The 15,656-nt window shown below is 43.5% G+C and overlaps 1 protein-coding gene across 2 annotated transcripts in view; it reads right to left on the bottom strand.

Annotated features, from left to right (window-relative positions):
• Positions 1-15,656, bottom strand: part of Slc12a8 (solute carrier family 12 member 8) — a 156,361-nt gene that overhangs the window by 13,940 nt on the left and 126,765 nt on the right. Inside the window, exons 10-11 of one of the 2 annotated variants that reach the window (XM_041673157.1) lie at positions 4,554-4,651; positions 699-816 (exon numbers count right to left, since the gene is read on the bottom strand). In XM_041673157.1, the coding sequence (XP_041529091.1) occupies positions 699-816; positions 4,554-4,651 (216 nt within the window). The remainder of the gene's footprint in view (positions 1-698; positions 817-4,553; positions 4,652-15,656) is intronic. The other variant, XM_041673158.1, reaches the window with a different exon arrangement.

Here is a 15,656-nt window from a genome sequence, read left to right as displayed (position 1 = left end):
TGCTGCCCATAAGCTGGCATGCACTTCATGTCATGTCTTTGTTTTTTATTATCAATAAATATTCTGCATTATGCTTATTTTTACTTTTTTTGTCTTTGACGTACTTTTAATTTTTAAAATTATATTTATTTATTTTATTTATTTTCATGTATGTACACACATACACACACACACCTGCTACAGTACCTGTGTGGAGGCCAAAGGATAACTTGTAGGAGTCAGTTTTATCTTTCTACTATGTGAGTCCCGAGGACCAAACTCAGGTTGTCAGGCCTTGCATCAGTGTCTTTACCCACTGAGCCATCTCTTAATACTTTTTTCCATTCTTTTTTTTTTTTTTTACCTCTGTTGTCTTATTGGCTAGAACTCTTCACTCTATTACCTAGTAGTTAGCTTAGGGTTTATATTATACATCTTAAACTTAACCCAATCTAGCTTCAAATGATAGGATAGCATTAACTCATAGTCGAGGAAATGTATAACATTATACAACATCAGTATACTTTATTTCAATATATTATTTTAGCCTTGGATCTTTCACCATTGTTGCCATCCATTTTAGTTTGAAAAATCAAAAATTAATTCTAGTGTATTTCATTTATAATGATGTATATGTTATTTTTTTAAACATAAGACTCGTCAATGAAAACTAGAAAAAAAAATAAGGGAAAGGGTAGCACAGTGATTTAGCTACTTACCAAGGTAAAGACCTGGACTGGCCTGGCCAATGTAGAAATATACAATGACGGCAACACCCATGCTAACCAGGGTATAGATCCACTGGATCACAAACATGATGAGAAGGGATGCAACAGCCTACAGAAACAGATAGGAAGAGTAAGTCCCCTGATGGCTTTGTACAGGGCAAACAAAATACAAGACCAAGACCTCAGGAGACAGAGGTCTCGGAACAACATTTGAACCCTTAATAATTAAAATTTACTTATAAATAATAAAAGTAAATAAATAAATAAAAGTAGATAAAATACTTATAATAAAAGGAAAGTCTGAATATTTAAAGTTTACTTACAATAGATAAATAATGAAGTTTACTTACTGTGGTAGTGTGCTAGTTATGTGGGCTTTGTTTTGCTTGTTTTATTTTTGTCAAGGTGCACTAGGGTCATCTGGGAATAGGGAACCCAGTTGAAAAAATACCTAAATAAGATTAGTCTCTAGGCATTTTGTTTGTTTGTTTGGTTTTTGATTTTGTTTTGTGTTTTGTTTTTCGAGACAGGGTTTCTCTGTAGCTTTGGAGCCTGTCCTGGAATTAGCTCTCGTAGGCCAGGTTAGCCTTGAACTCACAGAGATCCTCCTGCCTCTGCCTCCCAGTGCTAGGATTAAAGGTGTGCATCACCACCACTCAGCAAGGCTTTTTTTAAACTATTGTTGATTGATGGGGAAGGGCCCAGCAACTGCCAAGAGTTCCACTACTGGGTGGGTGGTTTTGGGGTGTATAAGAAAGCAGACTGAACAAAGTATGGGGAGCATGCCATGGTCTCTGCTTCAGTTCCTTCCTCCAGCTTCCTGCCTTGAGTTTTGTCCTGACTTCTTCTCATGGTGGACTATAAACTGTAAACTGAAATAAAGCCTTTCCTCCCCATGGTTCCTTTGGCCAGTGTTTAGCACATTCTTAGAAAGCAAACCAAGAAAGGTGGTTACAGTGACTGCTAACTTAACAGGATCTGGGATCAGGAGAGGGGGCAACCCTCTAGATACCTGGGAGGAATTTCTTTAGATTAGGTTAGCCCCTCCACATGACTGTGGAGGTGATTTAGATTAGATTAACTGAGGTGTTAAGACCAAGGGAAGGTACCATTCCCCAGGCTTTGGTCCTAGACAGCAGAAGAGGAGGAAGCCAGCTGAGTACAGACATTCATTTTCCTCTGCTCTCTGACTGTGGATACAATGTGACTAGCTACTTCAAGCTCCTGCTGCAAGGGTTCTCAGTAATGATGGATTGCATCCTCAAACAATGAGCCAAAATAAGCCCCTTTCCTCTTTAGTTGCTTTTGCTAGAGTAACAAGAAACCTAACTATGACAGAAAATTTGTACCAGAAGTCGTTGCTGTGATGAATCTGACCACAAGGTTCTTAGCACTCTGAAGCTGGTTTATCGAGCAGCATGTAGAAGCATTTGGAACGTTGTGATCATAAAGTCTTTGAATACAGTAAGTGAAGACTAATCGACCACTCTGGTAGGAGCTTGGAAGACAAGAATGCCAATAGAAATTCAGACAGTGGAGACCCAGCTCCCGGAGTTTCCAACAGAAACAAGGACACTATCTTAAACATTCATGTGACATTTTGGCCAATACTGAGACTTATTCTGCCCATGTTCTAAGGACTTTAGTGAAGTTGAATGTAAAGAGGACAGATTAATTTGTTTGGTAGAGGAATTTCAAGACAGGAGAGTATCCAGGCTATGGTATGCTCTTTCTGCTGTACTTTTTCAGGTCAGTGAAAATATATAAAAAGTTGAACATAAGGGGCTCAGAGGTTAAGAGCACTGACTGCTCTTCTAGAGGTCTTGAGTTCAATTCCCAGCAACCACATGGTGGCTCACGTCCATCTCCAATGAGATCTGGTGCCCTCTTCTGGCCTGCAGGCATATATGGAGGGAGAATGTTGCATACACAATAAATAAATAAATAAATAAATAAATAAATAAAGTTGAACATAAAGGTAGAAGTAAGGTGTGGTTTGTTGAGGATAAAAGTTTAGTAAGTTAAACTACAAGACTAAGGAGCATGCTGAAAAAGAGGCTATAATTGTTAAAAAGAAACATTCTGCTTTGTGATGAGACAACAGGAAAGATATCCTCAGGGCAAGACCCCACCCGTTAAAAAGGGGCCATTTTGTGAAAACACAAATTTATTGAAAAGGAAAAAGCCTAAATTGAAATAGAGACTGTCACTAAAGGGAATTCCCCAATCCTCCGAGACACCTGCCTGGAGGCACGTCTTCCCAGGGTTAGCACACAAAAACTGATAAACTGTGGTCTAAGGAGGTCAAGCTGTATCCAGAGCTGGCAGCAGGACTTGGCAGCACCATCACTGTAGTGCTGGTTCTCTGTGCATGAAAGATGCAAGACTCAGGGTGTTGTGGCATCTTGAACCACAGTGCCAGAGAGACACTGAGACCTGCCAGTGTAGTGCAAGGCCAGAGCCCCTTTGAGGAGGCCTTGAGAGGCCATGGTGGGAAAGTGAGGTGAAGCCTAGGCTACTACAAAGTAACGTAGGATCCCAGGATATTGGAGATGCCTGGACCATGGGCTGTCTGCTGAGGAAAGCTACAGGCACAACGGGCAGCAGGCCCAAGAAGAAAGATTAAGCTCCCACAGGCAGAAGAGCTATCTAGGTAGGACTATCCAAACCTTTTTGAGCCCTTGGGTTGAGTCCACAATCCAAGATGGTAGACATGAAACTGCAGGATTTGATGTATGCTTTGCTAGATCTTGGTCTCACTTTGTTCTGATCATTCTTTGCTATGCTCCCGGGAGTTCCTTTCTCTTGGAATGAGAATATTTATTCTGTGCCATTGCATACTGGAAGTATATAACTTGTTTTAATTTTGTAGGAGTTCATGGTTAAAGAGACTACCTTGCATCTCAGCTGAAACTTCCACATTGGGCGTTAAGCACTGTTGAACCTGTTAAAGGATACAGGGGCCTTCAAGGTCAACTAAACACATCATGCAATATGAAATGAGCATGAGGACCAGGGGTGAAAAGTTAGGGCTTAAAGGTGAATGGTTTGGTTGTTAAATTGACAAGGGGTGGAATTGTGGTTGGTTAGCGTCAACTGTCAACTTTAAAATCAGGATCTAGAATCCTTATTCTGGATTCGGAATGAAAAGAGTACACTTACTGAAGCAAGCTTTTGGGGAAACACCCTTTGAAGGTAACTCCTTAATTGAAGCCACCAGCAAGCAGCTACTCTGTCTCAGTTACTGCTCCTGTTGCTGTGATCCTGACAAAAGCCACTTAAAGGAGAAAGGGTCTATGGTGGCTCACGGTTAGAGGCTCACAGTCATAGCTCTCATAGTCGGGAACTTGAGGCAGCAGGTCACACTGTACCCACAGTCTAGAGCACAGAGTGCTCATACAGCTCACTTTCTCAGCCCAGGATCCCAGCCCAGGGAATGGTGCCACCCCACAGTGGGCAGTTCTTCCCACCTCAACTGATGAAGATAAGCCCCATAGACAAGCCCCAAAGCCTGTCTCCCAATCCATTCTAGATCTTATCTAGTTGAGATTAACTATCACACTGTTTTACACTGTTCCCTACAATCAACAAATTAGCATGAAATTAGTAACCCAGGGGTGATCAGATATGATTATTTAAATAGTAGATAATTGATTAAAATGAGTGGTTGATTAAAAGTAAATCTTGTTGTAGTGGTCTCATCTTAATTCTAATAAAGCAAGCAATTTAATCATGCTGATGCTAATTAATACTTTCTCTTCCCCCAAATCACACCCCCCCCCCGACACATACACCCTTCAACAAATCATTTCTTAAGGACTCTGAAATCAAGATGAAACTACTCACCCCTAACAGGGAGACCCAGGGGTTACACATCCAAGTGTAGAACGCACTTGGTCTCCTCTGGACCTCTGGTTCCTGAAGTCTGCATTTCAGAAAGAAATCTAAAAAATGAATTAGCCAAATCCTTCATTACCGACTTAACTCCCAATCCCTTTCTATTTTTACAAGCAAATATCTTCAAGTTCATGGCCCCTGATTTCACAATTGGGCCAAGAGCTAGCTCCTAGCCCTTGCTCACAGAGAAGGAAGGGTGAAGGACTTCTGGCCTCATGCCAGGCACAGACCTAAAAAGAATGGGAAGAAAGGCCAGAGTAGAAGTGGGAGCCGCCCCAAGTCTAAGCGCATGTTCCATATCTGTAGTCTGGGGGAACTCAAAGTCCAGATCTCCTTTTCCTTCAGGTGGAGGGGGTCAGAGCAGCGAGTCGGACACCTAGTGTTTGTGTCCGCTTGTGACCACTAGAACAGATGGGCCAGGCTGGCTTTTATCTACAACAGGATAGCTTTTACTACCATTTAATGGGTGGGCATTTAAGTTAGCCTGGTCTCAGATGTACATCAGAAGCTGACAAAGCAGACGGGCCGTTGAGAAAATGGAGGGGACAAAAAGACATGAGTGCAAATGCATACACGTTCCACTTCCTTCACCATGGGTTTCAGGCGCGCTGGAGCTTCTCAGAGTGGCACATTCTATTTTGCTCTCTGCCTTCTTGGTTTACCTGACTGCAGACATGCTCACCCATGAAAAGGCACATAGATCATTTTACTATGTGTTCCAATCACCGTGAGCGCTGCCGTACATGGTGATTCAAACAACTGGTAAAGCTGGGTTAACTTTGCTGTGTGTTTATACCATATTTTGACACTAAACTTTCATAGCCGGTTGTTCGGGAAATGAGTCAACCCCTTCATCTTTACTCTTCAGCATCAAATTCATTCTTCAGCCAAAATACCTTGAATGTGCCAGCTCCTTCCCCAGTCCCTCCTTCTTTGCTCTGTGTCCTGGTCCTGTGTCACTCACCAGTTTTCTTTCTCTTTTGTTTTTTGAGACAGGGTTTCTCTGTCCTGGAACTAGCCTTGTAGACAGGTTCGCCTCAAACTCTGTCTCCTAAATGTTGGGATTAAAGGTGTGCACCACACCGCCCAGTTAATATGATAGTTATTCTTTTTTAAAAAATATTTTTTAAAGATTTATTTAAGTACACAGTGTTTTGTTTGCATGTATGCAAGTATGCCTGCAGTCCAGAAGAGGGCACCAGATCTCATTCTAGATGGTTATAAGTCACCATGTGGGTGCTGGGAATTGAACTCAGGACCTTTGAGAGAAGAGCCAGGGCTCTTAACCTCTGAGCCATCGCTCCAGCCTCTCACTCACCAGTTTTCTTCTTTCCTTGGACTGCTTCTGATGGTATGTCTCTGGCATCCTGCTGGGATCCACTTACCATAGATCCCTTATTTTTCTGCTTGTCCATTATCTGTCCCTCAGGTCACAGCCCATATCACATCCCAACACAACGATCTAGTCCCTCATAGTATCCACATTTCCTTTGTCCCACCGTCTTTCTCTCATAGAATTTACTGTTATTTGTATGTGTGTTCTTATATATGTATCTATGTGTTTCTACACCCCTGGATCACATGTTGATCTTGAGACTAGGACCCATGGCTGGCAATCGCTATGTGTGTCACTGTATGTCTGCTATCTTCTCTGGACCCTGTGCCCTTTAGAACTAGTACCTCTGGATCACTGTGGTTGTGGGATCTGTAATCTCAGTGCTCAAAAAGCTAAAGTAGAAAGAAGGATCACAAATTCTAGGCCAGACTGAACCACACAAAGAGACTATGACTTAAAAGCAAGAACTAACCCAGAATAAACCAAAACATATCTAGCCCCTCTGAAGTAGGTCAGATTAATCCTATTACATCACACAACCTACCTCAAGACCCAGAAATACCACTTTTGGGTATATATCCAAAGGATGCTTGATCACACCAAAGGACATGTGTTTAGCTATGTTCATAGCAGCATTGTTTATCATAACCAGAATCTGGAAACAATCTAAATGCCCTTCGACCAAAGAATGGATAAGGAAAATGTGGTACATTTACACAATGGAGTACTACACAGCAGAAAAAAAAATGACATCTTGAAATTTGCTGACAAATGGATGGATCTAAAAAACATCATATTGAGTGAGGTAACCCAGACCCAGAAAGACAATTATCATATTATTGGTTTTTAGACATAAAGCAAAGAAAAACTAGCCTACAAATCACAATCCCAGAGAACCTAGAAAACAAAGAGGCCCCTAAGAGAGACATACATGGATCTAATGTACAAGGGAAGTAGAAAAATACAAGATCTCCTGAGTGAATTGGAAGCATGGGGACCATGGGAGAGGGTAGAAGGGGAGAGGAGAGGAAAAGAAGGGGTGGAAAAATATATAACTCAATAAAAACAATTTTAAAAAGTTATAAGAGTTAGCCAGGAATATGCCTGAGCCATTGGCTGGTATAGGAGGTCTTTCTGTCTGTGCGTTGTTTTTATTGGTTAATGAATAAAGAACTGCTTTGGCCAATAGCATAAGAGGAGGGAGGTAGAGTGAGAGAGAAGTCATGGAGCCACCACTGGAGATAGACATGCTATCACTTTGCTGGTAGACCATGACCTCATGGTAATGCACAGATGAACGGAAATGGGTTAAATTAAGATGTAGGAGTTAGCCAATAAGAAGCTAGAGCTAATGGGCCAAGCAGTGATTTAATTAATACAGTTTCTGTGTGATTATTTCGGGTCTAAGCTAGCCGGGCGGCCGGGGACCAACAAGCACGCCCTCTCTCCAACAATTGGCCAAGCAGTGTTGTAATTAACATAGTTTCTATGTAATTATTCGGGTCTGGGAGGCCAGGAAACCAACGTGCAGTCTCTGCTACGCACAGGAAGCCAACAGTCAACATCAACCTAAATGGAGAGAAACTCAAAACGATTCCACTGTTTTTGACTCTTTATTGCATTTACCACTTACATCACAATTTATGTTTGCTAATCACTCATCTTCCCTCACAAGAAAGAAAGTTCTATGACACCAAAACCTTCCTGAATCTGATCAGCATGTTCTCCCAACATTTAAAATGGACCATGGAATGGGGATGTTCCATACTGTGGTTGAAGAAATAAGCCATTCGCCACCAAAGACATGCTCTCAAAACCCGTTTGACTTCATTGTGTGCTTATAAGTACTGCACTTGGAGTTCCTCACGTCCATATTTGAATGACAAATAGCCTCTTTTAAACCTCCAGGCCTTTAAGAGTTTGTGCACAAGAAGTACCCAGTAAGTCTAATTGTGGATCAAAGCAAAATGTCAAGAGTTGCCATTTGTTTGAATGGATGGCTCCGTCTCTTTTGGAGACAGAGTTTAGCTATGAAAGCCAGGTTGGCCTGGAACTCAAAATCCTCTGGCCTCTGTCTCCTGGGTGCGGGGATGAGACACCACGCCTGGCTCCATTGCTTTTTTATTTTATTTTTTAGAAGAAGGAATATGGTTAGGCGAGCTCTGACTTGAGATGTGTAATTTTAACATGTCACTCCATGAGTCATTCCTTTCAATCACAGGCTTAATGAAACACAGGTGCCCTCTTGGTTCAGAAGAAACACTGATGGCCGGGAATGCACATCTCTGCGTCTCTGCGATGTGCCAGATGCTAAGCTCTCTCTTTCCCAACACTTGACCGTGTACAACCTCAACTCCATCTTCAGTTCCTGACTCCACTGGTCCAAGGTGCAGCAGTGATGATATGCATCCCCTGGGAACTGGGCTGTATGGGGGGATTTGGGGTCTCTGGGTCAACATGAGTCTCTCTTGTACCACAGTGTCCAGAGCTTCCATCCAGTCCCGTGACCGTGAAGGGAAACAACAGACATTTAACAGGCCTGCGCTGCTGAGGCATGGTATGCAGTGGGTTGGACGTGTTCCATGCATTTCCCACCCACCATATCTTCAAGTTACTAAGGGCTTATCAGGACACACCTCTACAGCAAGCCAAAAGAAGCATCTGCATTGTTTCTGAAGGAAGTATGCATGGTTGTGTATATGTGGGGTGTGTGTGGGGGGGTGTATACGTGTGAGTGTATGTGGGGGGGGTGGGAGGTGTATACATGTGAGTGTATGTGGGGGGTAGGAGGTGTATACGTGTGAGTGTATGTGGGGTGGGGGGGGTGTATACGTGAGAGTATATGTGGGAGGGTGGGAGATGTATATGTGTGAGTGTATATATGTGGGGGGATCCAAGTACATGAGAAGAAGGAAGAGGTTTGCTTATTCCCTTGGCAAGTAGACAGCCTTGCTTCGATTTTGTTATTTTGAGATAGCCGGGCGGTGGTGGCGCACGCCTTTAATCCCAGCACTTGGGAGGCAGAGGCAGGCGGATCTTTGTGAGTTCGAGACCAGCCTGGTCTACAAGAGCTAGTTCCACGACAGGCTCCAAAACCACAGAGAAACCCTGTCTCGAAAAACTTAAAAAAAAAAAAAAGAGATAAAGTCTCCCATAGCCCAGGCTGGCTTCAAAGTCACTGATTAACCATGACCAGTCTTCTGTCTCTCCCTCCCAAGAGCTGGAATAAAAGTGTGAGTCACACCGTCCCCATAGTCACCAGCCACGGAAGGAACAATCCACAGCAGGCTTCTCAGTGACTTTACCCAAGTGTAGCAAAGCAGGCAGTTCCTCATAGTTCTAAATGACCGTATAGACTGACTGAAGGGAGGTTTTCCTCTTGGCAGGTTTTTTCACTGTAAGAGCAAATCTTACGAAGGTTTGAGGGGGAGAATGGTTGCTCATGCCAGCAGTACTGGGGAGCAATCACCAGGAAGGCAGCTGTACTTTCTCAAACACAGTTGGGAAGCAACATGGGAGTCAAGCGGTGCATCACACACGTTAATAATAGCAAAGTGACGAACAATGCACAGTACTGACCTCAAAGTGAGTGGTGTGGCTGTGTCTTATGTTCATGAAACTCACACACATACAAATATCTTAAGCATGGGGGAACCCGATTGAGTCCATTTTTCAGTCAAGAATTTACATGATTTTGCGGACATTACTTAAAATTCCTACTAACCCATCTCTGAAAATTCATTCCCATTCTCCTTCTTTTTGTGATTCTGGGGATCAAACCCATGGCCTGTGTGTGATGAGTAGGTACTCTACCACTAAGATACACTGCCACTCCTGCTCTGTGTCTTTACTGGAATATAAAAGCAACACATAGAAACCAAAGATTTAAGTTGACACAGTTTGCACAAAATTGTGTTTAAAACCTGCATGATATTTTAAAGCATACTGATATTACAATTTGCTTAGCTACTCTCCAAATGCTGATTATTTATTTCTAATTTGTCATCAATACAAACAATGTCCCCATAACAATCATAAACACATTTTTTTTTTTTTGGTTTGCTGCTTGGGTTGGGTTATTTCCCTGATACACAATTCCCTAAACGGATTTTTCCACATCAGGTCAATTATACAACTTTCCAATTCCTGGTACATTGTTGTAGGAGCGGCGGGGCTGCGTCCCTGGCACCCAGCTGCCCTCAAGGCTAGCTTATGCCCAGAAATAATTGCAAGGAAACTGTATTCTTTTAAAGACTGCTTGGCCCATTCGTTTCAGCTTCTTATTGGCTAGCTCTTACATATTGATCTAACCCATTTCTAATAATCTGTGTAGCCCACGAAGTGGCTTACCAGGGAAGATCTTAACCTGAGTCTGTGTAGGGTGGGAGAATCATGGCGACTGCCTGATTCGGCTTCTTTCTCCCAGCATTCTGTTCTGTTTTCTCCGCCCACCTAAGGGTTGGCCTATCAAATAGGCCAAGGCAGTTTCTTTATTAATTAACCAATGAAAGCAACAGATTAGAAAGAAATCACTCCCACATCAGTACATCTTCAAAGATGGCTTTCCATGATGGGAGAACCAGGGGGGCTTTTAATATGAAGAGACTGGGGAGTCTTCCCCAAAATAAGTGCAAAATTAAAAAAAAAAAACAACCAACTACCTGAGGGTTTCAGGAACTTACCAAATGAGGAAAATAATTGAAAATCATCCATTTTTCAAACTCTGCTGGAGTGTAGGGCTCTGTAGTACAGGAGGAACGTAGTCTCACATACTCAGGAGACCAAGGCAGGAGGAGTACAAGTTCAAGGCCAGCATAAGCAGTTTAGCGAGGCCCTGTCTCTAAATAAAAAGTAAACACAAGGCTGAGGCTGTTGTTCAGTGCTAGAGAGCTTGCCTGAGATAGCCAGGGCCCTGTGTTCAATCATACCAAAAACTAAACCAAAAAACTGCTGGGTATGATCAGGACATATTGTCTGTCCATAGAACATTATCAGAGAATGAGTTTAGAACGTTAAAAAACAAACAAAACAATTGCCTAGCTTAGGGTGCTGACAGGGATTCTGTGGTCTTCCTGCCAGCTGTAGGCTTTCAGAAGGGACAAAGAACTGGGATCAGGGAGAGGAGCAAGCTTTTAAAGCTAAATGTGATGAGCATGGAAAAGAATGGGGCATCCCGCCCTTCCTTCACTTCGCAAATGCGGTTTGCAGACTTAGCCAGGCTAACAACAGCCTAGAGACTCAATGGGAGAGCCTGGAAAGGAAAGATGCTGCAGGTCCAGCTAGCTCCCATGTTTCCCTGGATGACTGGGAAGGCCTGAATGTCTGGGGAAATGGAAAAGCCTAGGGAGACTGGAGATCTGTCCCAAACTAATTGTGCTTCCCACCCCCTGCACAGCTGGCAAAAGTCTATGGACCTTGTAGACACAGAAGCCACCTTCTGGGAGAGGGAAGCAGACTTGTAAAGTCGAAAATTAAAACTAGAATATAAAACCAACTAAAGACATCAGCAGCGGGGCTGGAGAGATGGCTCAGAGGTTAAGAGTACTGGTTGCTCCTCCAGAGGACCCAGGTTCAATTCCCAGGACCCACATGGCAGCTCACAACTGTCTGTAAATCCAATTCCAGGGGATCTGACAACCTTCATACAGATACACATGCAGGGAAAACACCAATGCACATTTAAAAAAGGCATCAGCTCAACATGTTCTTGAATTTGATAAAAAAAAAAAACTGGAATCAATGGGTCCAAGAAAAACAAATTAACTGATGTGTCTTATAGCAAACTGATTAACAGACAAGCACCTTTTAAAAAATTGTTAATGACTTAATAGATATGTCTTTGTTTGTTTGAGACAGTATTTCACTGTGCAGCCCAGGCTAGCCCGAAACTCACTAGGTAGCCCAGGCTGGCTTCAAACTCCTAGTAATCTTCCTGCCTCATCCTCTTACATGCTGGAATTACAGGTGTGTGCCCCCACACAGCAGCAGTGAAATCTAAAAAATGACTTAGGTTGTATTCGTTTAATGGTACCACAATCTAATTCATAGTAGGTACCCTCAGCATGCACTTTTGAATTATGCATTATTTTTTTAAATTTGTGTGTGTGTGTGTGTGTATGTACATGCATTTATGTTTACCACAAGCATGCAGCGCCTGCAGGGTACTGGATCCCCTAGAACTGGAGTTACAGACAGTTGTGAGCTAACATGTGAGTGCTGGGAATAGAACCCGGGCCCTCTGGAAGAGCAGTCAGTTCTCTAAACCACTAAGTACTTTGTTTTGTACTTTTGATGTCGGACAAACTGTGCTCATATCCTGATTGTCTGACATCCTGAAGCGCCTGTAGTAATAAGAGCGGCGGGGCTGCGTCCCCAGCACCCCGGCTGCCTGGCTAGCTTATGCCCGAAATAACAACACACAAACTGTATTCATTTAATCACTGCTTGGCCCATTTCTATCTAGCCTCTTCTAGGCTAATTCTCACATATTAATTTAGCCCATTTCTAATCATCTGTGTAGCGCCCCTAGGTGCGCTTACTGGGAAGATTCTAGCCTATGTCCATCCTGGGTCGGAGCTTCATCGTGTGTGTCTGCCTGGGAGCTGGGAGCATGGCGTCTCTCTGAGGCGTCTGCTCTCGAGAGGAGAGCTGTCGAGTCTGAGCTCACTTCCTCTTCCTCCCAGCGTTCTGTTCTGTTTACTCCTCCCACCTATCTTCTAACCAATGAGGGCCAAGCAGTTTCTTTTTATTTAACCAATGACCTTCCTCCATCAAGCACCCACCTTCTCCAAGCTTCAGTTTTATCATCCACAAAAGGCTGATAACAAATGCCTGTTTCTGGGCTTAGGGATACAATAATTCGTATTAAAGATTCATTGCTGTGAAGTCTCAAAGACACACTCAGCAGGATAGCTAATTTTAGGTACTGGCAGTATATACCTAAGAATAAAACTCCAAGCTGGGCGGTGGTGGTGCACACCTTTAATCCCAGGACTTGGGAGGCAGAGGCAGGTGGATCTCTGTGAGTTCGAAGCCAGCCTGGTCTACAGAGTAAGTTCCATGACAGACAGAGCTACACAAAAAATCTGTCTCAAAAAACAAAACAAAACAAAAAAACCAAAAGAGAAAAAAAATCCCTAAAACTCTGTTGAATGGATATGAATGAATCTGGGCACCAGATTTTCCAATGTAAACTGTGTATTAGTGTCTACTGACCTCTGAGAAGAATCTGGAGCCTGACCTTCCTGTTTTTGAAAATAATGATGCTCTTATCAGTTGTGTTTGGCAGGATAACTGGTCCTTTCTGTGACACTGTATCACACAAATGGTTTTTATTTCTCGTTAATCAGTTCCTTTTTGCTTTGATGATGAAAATCAGAAGTATCTCTCTTGCCCAGCTGGTAGAAATAAGGGCTCTGTGTGTATGTGCGCTATAAAACAGTCCCACGTTATTTGACTCGTTCTCTCGGGAATACGTGATCCCCATGCATTCTTATCACCCAAGGGCATTAGGTTTATTAAAGACTACATTTGTCTGACAGTTTAACTCTTGTCTAGTTTACTAATCAGGGTCTCAAAGTTTGGGTCACATCTGTTCAACTGCTAGATCATTTCACTAGACCTCACCAAATGTTTGCTTCATTCCCTGGCCTGAGAGGGAACACGGCGATGGGTGCAAAGGTGAAAAGGCCCCGTGTGCGGTCCAGAGAAGCACCAAGGTCAGGACAGAGGAAGAAAGGGATGCTTATTTTCCTTAAGACAAGCAGACGGATGGGGAACAATGATGGCCGTGGGAACAAGTCCGATATAAACGCCTAACAGTGTGATAAGGACTTAGGCGTCTCCTAGGAATCAAGTGTTTTCGGCTGCAGTGGAAAAATTCTCTAAGTCCTCAAAGGAGGTGGAAGTCTTTAGAAAGCCAGATGGATTTTAAACGCCAGAGCTTTCCAAATAGAGAAAGGAGGAGGAGGCGAGGCAGCCTGGGAGGACAGCACAGGCTATGAAAGACAGGATGGAGCGGAACGGGATGGATTCAGGCCCTAGCTGGGGCTCAACCACAGTGCTCTGTACTGGGAGCTCAGGAGTATGTGGCCCAGAGGAAGGCAAGGGCAGAGCTAAAGAGCTGGGCTGAGGACACAGATCTGGACTTCTGACGAAAGGGCTGGGAGTCCAGAGAGGCATCTAAGCAAGAGGGAGAAGTCAATCCACGGGCAGTCCAAGCAGGAGAAGGGGGAGAGCCTGGAGGCGGCATACTAGTTTGAGGACTTGGCAAAAGCCCAAGAATGAGTTGAGGCATGACTGTGCCAAGGACAAGGTGGCAGGAAGGGGAACAGAGGGAACAGTCAACCAAAGTTGTGGCATTGCTAAGCCTGGACCGCAGGATAGTGCCCACTTCATTCATTAAACATCACAGACTGGCCCAGTGAGATGGCCCAGCAGGGAAGGGCCCTTTCTGCCAAGCCTAGTGACCCACGTGGTGGAAGGAGAGAACCAACTCTTGCAGGTTGTCCTTTGACCTCTGCACCAGCACGTGCACCATGGCACATGAGTGAGCACACACATAAACAGGGAGGTAATGGATAAATATACATTTTTTAAACTCACAGACTGATCACATGTCTGTCTAGAAACCCACGCAGAAGACAGAAAGGTACTGAAACAAGTGTGAACCCGAAAGCAGAGGGCAGAGAGCAGAGACAGAAGTCAGTCCTGGAAGGTGAAAGGACAGCGAGGCCAGCTTACATGGAGCAGAAGAGGAGAACTCTGGGCCCACAGATGGTGCTCACAGGAGCCGCCATCCCCCTGGAGGACCTCAGCAGAGCTCAGGCCAGTTGGCTGATGACAGGGTCTGTCTCCTCTCCCAGCAAACTACGGACAAAGCCCTGCTTTTGCAATCCCCTGTCCAAGGTGTTTTTCCTCTAAAGAAATCCAGCCATTGTATCTGCGCTTGACATAAAGAGAAGGGGGCTGAAGGTCTGGGCTCCATACAATAGGACTTGCTAACTCCCTTCTTTCACTCAACTCCCAGAATGCAAGCTGCCATCTGTGTCTCCCCCACCCCCACCACAGATTAGAACCAAAAGGAATAAAGGAGCCTTGGAGAAAGCCTTCAACTGTTCACAGTCGGGCCAGCAAAGAGGCCAGCTTATTCCCAGACATTCTGCAATAAGGTTCCCCAGGTGACAAGTCTTGTTATGTTCAGATCTTCTAAATGGCTCTTAGGACAGTTGTCTGTCCCTTGTCATCCGCTAATAACATGTGTCAGGATTCCCCATGGATACGAAAACTCACACCTCACATATGAAATGTAGTGTTTTCATAGACCTACACATTCTCTAACACGGTAAATTATGTCTACATTATTTATAGCGCCTAATACAATGTAATGCTGTGTAACTAGTTATTAAAATGTATTAATTAGTGAATAAGGCTAAAAAAGAATAATAACATTTCATTTCAGTATAGATGCAATTACGACAGGACTAAATACAAGACAGGACAGTGGCAACATTTTTTTTCAAATTTTTTTCTTTTGTATTTGATTAAATCTATGGATATAAGACCATGGATACAGAATGCCAAATGTACATTAGCTGTAACCATAAAACGTTAAACAGGTGATCTAATAAAAACTTAGCAATACACCTGAAAGCTTTAGGACAAAAAGAAGAAATAACAACCAAAAGAAGTAGATAGCAAGAAACAACCAAACTCAG

The sequence above is a fragment of the Microtus oregoni genome, unplaced genomic scaffold, assembly GCF_018167655.1.
Source record: "Microtus oregoni isolate MIOR12 unplaced genomic scaffold, Mior012 000023F_ref0000262, whole genome shotgun sequence".
In the NCBI taxonomy this organism is placed as follows: Eukaryota; Metazoa; Chordata; class Mammalia; order Rodentia; family Cricetidae; genus Microtus; species Microtus oregoni.
The sequence above is the reverse complement of the archived record's forward strand: the minus strand, read 5'-3'. Positions and strand labels throughout refer to the sequence as shown.